At 50.9% G+C, this 9,193-nt stretch overlaps 5 protein-coding genes across 5 annotated transcripts; 2 read left to right on the top strand and 3 right to left on the bottom strand.

Moving 5' to 3' along the window:
• Window positions 1-429: 429 nt before the first annotated feature.
• Window positions 430-1,961, bottom strand: PPTG_00242 (hypothetical protein). Its single transcript, XM_008891620.1, has 4 exons — window positions 1,571-1,961; window positions 1,007-1,496; window positions 742-944; window positions 430-671 (listed from the first exon to the last, which is right to left on the bottom strand). Exons 1-4 carry the CDS (start codon window positions 1,877-1,879, stop codon window positions 555-557), a joined length of 1,119 nt encoding a protein of 372 aa, XP_008889868.1. The 5' UTR covers window positions 1,880-1,961; the 3' UTR covers window positions 430-554.
• A 975-nt stretch (window positions 1,962-2,936) lies between these two features.
• PPTG_00241 (hypothetical protein) lies at window positions 2,937-4,429 on the top strand. The gene has a single exon (XM_008891619.1). The coding sequence runs from the start codon at window positions 3,239-3,241 to the stop codon at window positions 4,109-4,111; it is 873 nt and encodes a 290-aa protein (XP_008889867.1). The 5' UTR covers window positions 2,937-3,238; the 3' UTR covers window positions 4,112-4,429.
• A 388-nt stretch (window positions 4,430-4,817) lies between these two features.
• On the bottom strand, window positions 4,818-7,300 carry PPTG_00240 (TKL/DRK protein kinase). Its single transcript, XM_008891618.1, has one exon. It carries the CDS (start codon window positions 7,273-7,275, stop codon window positions 4,954-4,956), a length of 2,322 nt encoding a protein of 773 aa, XP_008889866.1. The 5' UTR covers window positions 7,276-7,300; the 3' UTR covers window positions 4,818-4,953.
• A 118-nt stretch (window positions 7,301-7,418) lies between these two features.
• On the top strand, window positions 7,419-8,692 carry PPTG_00239 (hypothetical protein). Its single transcript, XM_008891617.1, has 2 exons — window positions 7,419-7,809; window positions 7,868-8,692. Exons 1-2 carry the CDS (start codon window positions 7,492-7,494, stop codon window positions 8,351-8,353), a joined length of 804 nt encoding a protein of 267 aa, XP_008889865.1. The 5' UTR covers window positions 7,419-7,491; the 3' UTR covers window positions 8,354-8,692.
• On the bottom strand, window positions 8,589-9,148 carry PPTG_20692 (hypothetical protein). Its single transcript, XM_008892890.1, has one exon. It carries the CDS (start codon window positions 9,029-9,031, stop codon window positions 8,855-8,857), a length of 177 nt encoding a protein of 58 aa, XP_008891138.1. The 5' UTR covers window positions 9,032-9,148; the 3' UTR covers window positions 8,589-8,854.
• Window positions 9,149-9,193: the final 45 nt, after the last annotated feature.

The following is a 9,193-nucleotide window of genomic DNA, read 5'->3' as shown; positions in this document are numbered from 1 at the left end:
CGTCCTGTCTAGTGCTGCCCATCTCTCTTCGCGTCTGACCACTGACTGCACGAGGAATATCAACGACTGCAGTTGTGGATTTGCCGGGGAATTCTGTAGTAACCTCACTGAAATTCAAGTAATTTTGTGCTGTGTAGTCACTCTAGTAGTTTTAGCTACGATAAAGAACCAAAGTCTCATCCAGCCACGTCAGCATCACTTTTTATCAGAAAAAGCCAACAAGAAAGGCCCTTATAACAATAGTGGTCGATTGTAGCGTATTCGAGCTAAAACACATTCTACCAAGTTTCTAAACATGTCATCGAATACTTCTGTACAAGTGCTGGAATCAACGACGCGATAGGATTGGCTTCGCGGACGATTGGGTTGTTAGCAGAAGAAAAAGGATAGCTTTAGCCATCATTAGTAAAGATTAACCTTCTGCCATATCTTGAGGGTACAATTAAATAGTGCCCGGGATATTATTCTGGAATTTACGTTAGTAAATCTGACTCTCCTTTTAATTGATATTGTCTTGATTTGTTGTAGTATATTTCTATTGTGCGCGCCATTTTTTAAACAGGATCGACGTAAAATATTGAATCTGTGCTGACATTGCGCTGCATTTTGGCAACTGGAGACCCGAGCAACCCTTTTGGTTGACGCTGGGCAATACGTAGTCGACGATTCTCCTGCAGCATTTCGATCAGGATAGTGTTATCAACAAAGAAACCAACTCATCTGGTTGTGTTTCAAGCTCACCTCTTCAAACGCTTGCTCAAAGTGGGCATGACGATGAAGCGCCTTTGCCGCTAGTCGCATGGATTCGTGCTCCTCAATGAGCTTCTGTTGCTGCTGTGAAAATGCCTCTATACGGTCGATATGTGCTAACAGAATCCTCGATTTGGCTTCTGCTCGTCGTTGTTTGCGGACCTTATCGAACTCGAAGGACAACCGATCTACGTCTTTACGAAAAAAAGATATTAGTGAAGATAGCAAACATCAGACGTCGCAAATAAATCCGTACCGTTGTTTTGAGTGACTGCTGTATCTTTGTTGACAAGAACTCCCGAAGTGTTACTCCTTGTTAGTCCCCCTTCTTTTGTTGCAACCTTTTCAATCAGCTGCGCAGCGTGTGCTCGGACGCGGTTAATGTAACTTTCCTGGTAGAAAATCGTTGGGTCTTGTCCTGGTTGGCTGGACCGGTCATCAGGGAGTTGAAGGTGCTTTACGAAGCTTCGATAAGGCACTTTTGCATCATCTTTCTGGAGTTGATCATTGAACTCAACAAGCAACGCGCGAGCTTGACGTTCGCTCAGTCCAAAGTTTGGTGCTTGCAATCCATCGACAAGCTGCTTGCACGTGATGAATCCGGATCCTCCGGGGTCACGCAACTTGAGCGCCGCGAGTAGCACGGATTTCCTCGAGCCGAAGCCAACTGGACTTGAATACCAGTGCTCATTCTTGTAAGATTTAGATGCGGATTCGTGGGAATCGATTGATGTCGCGAGTTGTTGCTACAGGACAAAACCCAGCGAAAGTCAGTGGACTCCTGTGAGCAAACCATTCAAGAGCAAATCATGCAATGCACCTTTGCCTGTTCGTGTTCATCTAACGGAGTTTCTCGTGGCGAGAGTTTGCGTTTGGTCCTGCACTGTCCCTCCGTGATGGCCGTTCCATCGCTCGCGCTCGAAGATATCGAAGACAGTTTGAACTTCTCGCGCTTGAGGTGGCGTCTGTCCACATTGTCAACTTGTCTAACCGCTTTCGCGTCTTGTGGTGTGTCTCTATGGATCGACTGCTGTCGAGGCAGATGCTGTGTGTCGGTGCGATCCCCACAATTGTGGCTGAGCGCTGGCAGGTTGGTGCAGCCCAATACCCCGCGTCGCTGCCTCCCCATGGCCCTAGCAGGTGTCGATCCACGTGGGATTTCGGAGCGACTAGCCTCACGAAGTCTCACGCGACGTGGACTGAGTTTAACGCCACACGTGGAGTGAGGATGTTGGGGTTGCGTCCCGACAGGATCTAAAAGGAGACCGCAATGTGAGGATCGAGCTGAGTCAACCTTGACACATGTTGAACCTGTTCCTGAAGTTCGAAGAGCTAATCCGAGATGGATACATACATAATCAGAAGCGAGGATGGGTTTTGGTCCGGTACCACTGTCGTATTTAGTCAAAATTGGTCCTGATGAAAATGTATAATGCATGTGCAACGTCAACTTTCAAGTATTGCCAGACCAACGCCTAATGTTCTGGACGTGTATGAAGGCGTTCGGATGGCTCCGGTCGAGACGTTTTGCTGCTCACACTCTGCGGTTGTTCCCACCAGGTGCAATATCTTCAAGAATCGCCAATTCCGCGTCGAGTGGGCGTGACAGATCCCAGTCTGTAAGAGACGATCGGTCCACGCTTACGGTCTCTGCGCGTGGAGCCCGTCCTCACGTGTCCGACTCTCTTCTACGCCTTTGACTGCGTTGGATTGACCCGGAGAAATCGCCATCGCGTGGACTTCCCGACCCAGGGAAAATACACCGAGCGCGTCGACTCGTTACTCGCGCGTACGTGCCTTTGTATAGGGCCGCTCTTCCCGAGTGACATCGGCTGTCCCAGCTGGGTGCGCCAAAGGCAGCAGCACCTTGACAGCGAAAGCCCCCCACTGATTCATGTACTTATTCCTTGCTGTAACGACGGCGTCGTGGATGGCATCCGCTTGCAGACGGTGGCCACGAACCAGCCGAGGTTGACTGAACCAAATCACAAAAATTGTGGGACCAGAAGCAGCAATCAAGACAGACGAAGCAGGTTTGTTGTTGTACCTGTTTGGACCAAAATCCTAAGCGGAGACTTTGGCCTAATTTCACAACAACTTGTTGTCACCAAAGCTCGGGCTCCGATTGGCGAACACCCTTTTTTTTTTAGCAATGGTGGTACATGATAAGGGACTATTTCTTACATCTTGAACTCAGTATGCCTCGAATATCAAATCCCGCGTCGATTTGTGTTCCAACCAATGATACTGGTCGCAAGAGAGCAGGAGCGATTAGGTCGACAAAGCCAGTTGGTGAACTGACTTCTACGGCAAATGGAGCGGCATCCGACGATCGCACAGTTTGGCAGAGGCCGCGAAGCGCACAAGAAGGCGAGGAACGCTCAGCGAATTGCTCAGTCGAAAGAAACCGCTTGCAGTGAACAGGTACACCCACAGGCCTCGACTTGTCAACGCGCCTTCTCCTCAGCATTAGCAGCAGATCGATCACATGAACCACCGCAGCAATTCGTCTCGCCGCGCAGGCGGACGCATTGGCAGCGGCGTGAGCATCCCAGGACTCAACGTGGACATTGAGATGCTCGTGCAGAGTACGCAGGGCTCGGCGATGCATTTCGGTCGCAAGACGGCGGGCGAGAAGTTCCACGGATGGCTGTGGAAGAAATCCGGTCGCTTTTCCAAGTGGCGCAACCAGCATTTTGTGCTCGACGGGGCACTACTCACGTATTACGACACGTTCCCCACGGACCAATTCGTGTCGGAATCGTCCTTGATGCCGATCCAGGGGGACAATCTATTCACGACTAAAAGCGAGTCCACCCCCGCAGGAGCCGTGCGTGTAGCTCACGTTGAGACCTCGCAGAAGTCCAAGATTGCGTTCAAAGTGTATGCCGTGAGTGGCAAGATCATCGATGTGCGCGCCAAGAACGAGACTCTATGCAGACAGTGGGTGGATCGATTGAACGAGGCTGCGGCGCTGGCCAAGCGCCAGGAGTCGCTGAACACCAGCACCACCAGCACCGCGTCGTCGACTCTTTCAGTGGGCTATTCGGATTCCGAGCTGGACTTGCAGTGCAACATCGTGGACAAGAGCGGATGGCTCGAAGTGGGCGACCGCAAGTCGAAGCGAGCGCGTTTCTGCGTCATGCAGGGCAACATGTTTACGGTTTACGATACGGAGGACGCATGGGCTGTACCGCTTAGTCGCGCGTACGTGACCCACGCGGAGAAGATCAGTGAAGCCACTTGCGAGTTTTCCGTGTCAACGTGTGCCGGTAAAACCACCAAGACTCTCATGTGCAAGGCAAGGTCGCAGGACGAAATGCATCTGTGGATGGAGGCGCTGAGCAATGCGTTCGAGTAATTTTTGCAGAGTTTGCCATTCAACCACCGTGACTCGCGGTATCTAGCGTAGTAGATGTGACGGCCACGCCCAAGCGCCAAGTTTTTTTCCCCTCAGTCCAAGCAGGACTGTTATCATCGTTGCCCACCCTCCTGTTCAAATTGCCCAAGGGTGGCGAGCGTGCTGCGGCGTATTTAAGTTATTCACCGACCCGACGGAGGCCGGCAAGTTAGTAGTAAGCGTTTTGTCGAGACCACGTAATTGGCGTGCAACCAATTGGTAGTTGCATGCAGTTTTTAAGCAAACACGCGATTTTCATTCATGCAATTTCATTAAGGTGTTCATGCAACTTTGCAAATTTTGCATTGGCAACTTTGTTTTTCGGGTTAACACAGTTCGATTTGGGGTGGGATGGAGTTAAAAGGGCGGAATTGCATTGCCAATGCGTCGATCCCGAAGGTCTCCGGAACAATGCGGATAGAGCGTTGGTAACCTTCATGAAGTGTAGATTGCAATCGAGCAACGGCATCATTTCTCAGCGAAGCAACGAGCTCCATGGAGGAAAAAGTAACGTCGCTAACAACTATACGTTGCAACACCCCAACGCAGCGTTCACATGGATGGAGTCGGACCTCCGCCAGGAAGAGCAGGAAGAGCCCAGTTTGGACAGGCCATTGACACAAATCGGTGTCTCCACTGTACGAGGAATAAGCATCGCACTTCGACACATTGTGTTCAACTCCGGCCACCGTTAATTACTTATCAAGCGTTAAAAACATACTTCGAAGTACATATTACTTTGAATTATTACCACAAATTTACTACATGCACTTAGACACCAGCTGCTCATAAGACGCACGCAATTAATCATCGTTGTGAGTCCGCATAAGATCCTGAAGTCCACGACGATTGAGTCGTTGGTGTTGCTGCATGAGGACCATCCGGCGTTTATCGGTGATGACGTCCGTGGAGTTCTGGTCCAACAACTCTTGACGCACCTCATGCTGCAGTGCGTAAAGGATCTCTGTCATCTTAGGTCGGCGTTTCGGATCAGCATCCAAACATCGTACAATAAGCTCACGTCTGCAGGGCGAACAGGATGGAGGAATAGTAGGTCGCAAGTCGCCACGTGATACTCCCATCATAATATCAATGGTAGTATAGTCCTTAGGAAGGTCATGGTAGGGCTCCCGTCGCGTCTCGAGCTCCACAAGGATCACTCCGAAGCTGTAGCAGTCCACTTGAGTATCATACCGTTCCTCACGAAGAATCTCGGGCGCCAACCAGTACGGCGTTCCTACAATAGTACTAAATAGTTTTCCTGGTAGTAATTGCCGCTTTGACTCGCCAAAATCCGATACTTTACACGAGTACGTGCGCGTACACAACAAGTTGGAAGACTTGAGGTCGCGATGCACCAATGGCGGGTCACAGTTGTGCAGGTACGACACGCCTTGAGCCACATCAGTAGCAATTTTCAACAACGGATCACTCCACGCCAATGCGATGGGGCTGCGCAGCAACGACAACACATCCCCACGTTCAAGGTATTCCATCACAAGCCCAACATTTGACAAATTGTCGAATGTTGCGCCAATGAACAGCACAATATTCGGATGTCGGAGACACGCCAACAACTCGACTTTGCTCTTAAATGCAGCCAGACCCTCAGCTGTTAGACACGACTGCGCCAACCGCTTGACCACGACATCAGTCTGGTGATATTCACCCACCAACACCTCTCCATTGGGTGTTTTAGCCAGTATCTCCTTCAATTTCAAGTCTGCAAAAGGGATCGAAACACTCAGGAACAGCTCCATGTCACCTGATGCACCCAGTGCTCTTTCCAGCGCCTCCTTTTCGTCGCGAGTCATCGCGTTACGGTTCTCTAATCCGATCTGTTTTACCGATAAATCCAACTTCAACGTCGTGTTAATACGCTCCGCACGCACTTTCGACGCATACGCCATACGAGCCGCACGATCCTCCGAGTACGTCGCCGTCAGTGTAAAACATGTGGGTAGGAATACACACAGGAAGAACAAGAACGCCTCGTTGCTCATGACACGTCGGCTGGACGAAATCAGCGGCGTCGCACCCAAAAAGCACAACATTAATGTCGTAATCCACTCTGCTACAGCTAGTAGTAAGACGTGGGTGAAATCCAGCTTCATGGCCACTGCGACGATACCCGCAAATGCGGCTAGTACTGCCAATACGCCCATGAGTAAAGAGTACGCCAGTTTACTGTCATACAGCTGCAGCCACGACAACAGCGTCATTTTGCCATCCACTCCTGAAATTTTCCCCCATTCAGACGTATCATACCACGACGTAGGCATCAATGTATCCGATGCACAAACCATTCCATTCGCTAAACTTTGCTCCAAATTGGTCCTCATTCCAACGAGTTCGTGATGCACAAATACTGCCAATCCGACCGACCAGCACAAAATTATCAAGGAGGCAATAACTTTCCAATGACGTCGAATGTAGTAGACCCCGATTCGTAGTCTCATACTTCCTTCAAAGTATTTCAATGGCAACATGCCATAGATCACTGCGAATGGTGCAAAGCTCCATAACAGCCAAGTGAGGCCTTCGTCCTTGGACATTGGCTCGATGAACGACACACAGCTCGTCTCTGTTGCATTGTACGTCGACGTAGGGTCTTCGTCGAGCAAGGTACTGACGAGATCCACCCACTCGTAGTCGTTGCCCGAAGGCGCGATGCACGTGTCTTTGAACCTGCGGAACAGGAAATAGGCGGCTCCTTCGAAAGCCACAAGAGCCAGCATGAGTCTACGAGCCACTGGGAAGTCCACCGTGGAGGAATAAAGTTGATAGGACTCTTCCATCCTCTCGTCTCGGAAATGGTTACTCAGCAACTTCAGGTCCACACGAGGGTCCATATGAGCCTGCCATGTAGCTGAACCTTGCGCTGAGAGTAATTGCACCCCGCTAGGAGATCGTGAAGCTTGCTCTTCATCTATGGAAGACGCGGAAGAACTGTGAGAAGAGGATTCCGACGAAGAAGACAACGATCGCAGGCGCTGAGAAGCGTTTGGAGCGTCCGGACGCCCGTCGGGGGTTGCTATGCGACTATACACGCCAGCGTTCTCATCTTGGTCCACGTCCGAGCCCTCCAGCACGTCCAGACGCCGCTCCAGCGAGGCGTGGAGCATCCGGGATCAATTTGATTCAATTGTGTCTTATTTGATGGCATGCATTTTTTGCTTGCACACAAAATGTAACCAGGACTAAATTCCTAATACCGGTATATTACACTTCGTAATTGTAAGGTCCTTACAAAATCCAAGATAAAATGGGTCAATCCAATTGTGTCAAAAAGCGAGGGGTACGACACTAAGCACCCAGCTCTACGTGCAGCACAAGTCGCCATGTCCTCGACGCGGCCGATCCCCATAGGAAGCAGTGGCAGCCAGCGCGGCTCCCCGGTGACACGCAGCCCCAATGGCGCCGCGATGGTGTCACACTCGCTTCCCGCGGACATGCACCACGTCCACCTGTCACGCTTCATGACGACTACGAGCAGCACAAGATCCGGCGGGCTACAGCCGCCCAGAGCGCCGCGAGTTGGCTCAATGCCCGAGCCGAACTTCCTACAGTTAGACAGCATGCCAGATCTGGCGCTAGGTCCGCCCGCTGAGACCATTGAAGAAGACTCGCCACCGGCTCGTGCACCCGCCGTCATTCAGGTACAGCAGCGACTGTTTTCGTCGGGTTAATTGTCCATTCTAATGGGTTTTATTACAGTTTGCTAGTTCGTGTCCAGGAGATATTGGATTTTTAAGGAGAAACCCCACAAGAAGCTCATGGACGCCCACACTAGAGCCGTATGTGGCTGAGCATGAAGATTTTGATCTTTCGAAGAGCCCAGCGCTTGCTGCTATGTCAGCGCTACGAGAGAGGATGCAAACCGAAGGAACTACACAGCAAGCGGGCAACGGGTCGTCATACAGGTCTTTTAGCGCTCGCGGAGCGGCAGGAACACAGACGTCAAGGCATTACTATGCGTCGGACGAGTCGTCAAGCTACGCAGTGAGTGCTGAACTGTTGGAAAGACTCAGCATCACGTCAGAGGAAGGAGAGGAGAGAGAAGACCGGGACGAGCGCTATCGGATGCCAGGGTACGACTTGCAGACGCCAGCAGATCAGAGACGACGGTCGGAACGTCGCGGATCGTATGGTAATGTGTCGGATACGGGCGACACGGGTATCTTTGAATTCGACGACCAATAGACTCGGCAGGCAGTGCGATAAACAAACAGAAATGCAACACAAACGAATCGAAAAGTGAAGTTTGGTGGAGTGTACACGAAGTGTGAATTGATTGCTCGGGCAGTACCGAGCTGCTCCCCTAAGCTTACAGGGGCAATAACGAGAAGGACAGCAATCACGTCCACCTCGAACGGATGCACGTGAAGTAGCGCGCCGATACAAGCCCTCGAGTTCCGGTCGACTTGGCTGGTAGAATTGCACCATATAGCTACTACAGTAGTAGCACTAGGCAGCGCATACCGACTTGTAGACGAATGCTAGCTGTCACAGCTAAGTAAGTACATGTACATGAATCGGGTCTTTGAAGGTGTTCCTGGCCTTGCGACCACCGAGAACGGTGAACATCGCTGCTATTTCGCACGGCGCCTGCCCTTGACTTTCTTAAACCAGAGCAAGCTTAAAACAAGCTTAAAAGTATACTAGTACTCTGTTGTGGTTCATTGTAGATTAAGAAAAGAAAATCTACAACAGGAGCAAGGTGCTGCTCTGGCAGATTTTGTAACTGCACCAGCAACGTTCGAGCTGACGAGAGGGAGCGAGCGTTGAGCTGACCTCTTCGCATACTCCGGATGTTGGTGCCCTTCTCAGCCTCGTCTGAGCGCTTGAGCAGCGTGCAGCACACTCGTTGGCGTTGTGCATTGCTGTTGCTGTTGCTGTTGAGCAAATTCCTCAGCGTCGACGAACACCAATTTGCAAATTTGTATGCGTCCACAAACAACTGGATATTCTGTCCACCTGTCTCACTTGCAGTTACTGCCACACCAGTCCTACATAATAAGAACCTTTCAAGGTACAGCGGGG

This window comes from Phytophthora parasitica (assembly GCF_000247585.1).
Source record: "Phytophthora parasitica INRA-310 unplaced genomic scaffold supercont2.1, whole genome shotgun sequence".
Classification (NCBI taxonomy): Eukaryota; Oomycota; class Peronosporomycetes; order Peronosporales; family Peronosporaceae; genus Phytophthora; species Phytophthora nicotianae.
Note: the sequence above shows the minus strand (reverse complement) of the source record. Positions and strands in the feature narration are given on the sequence as shown.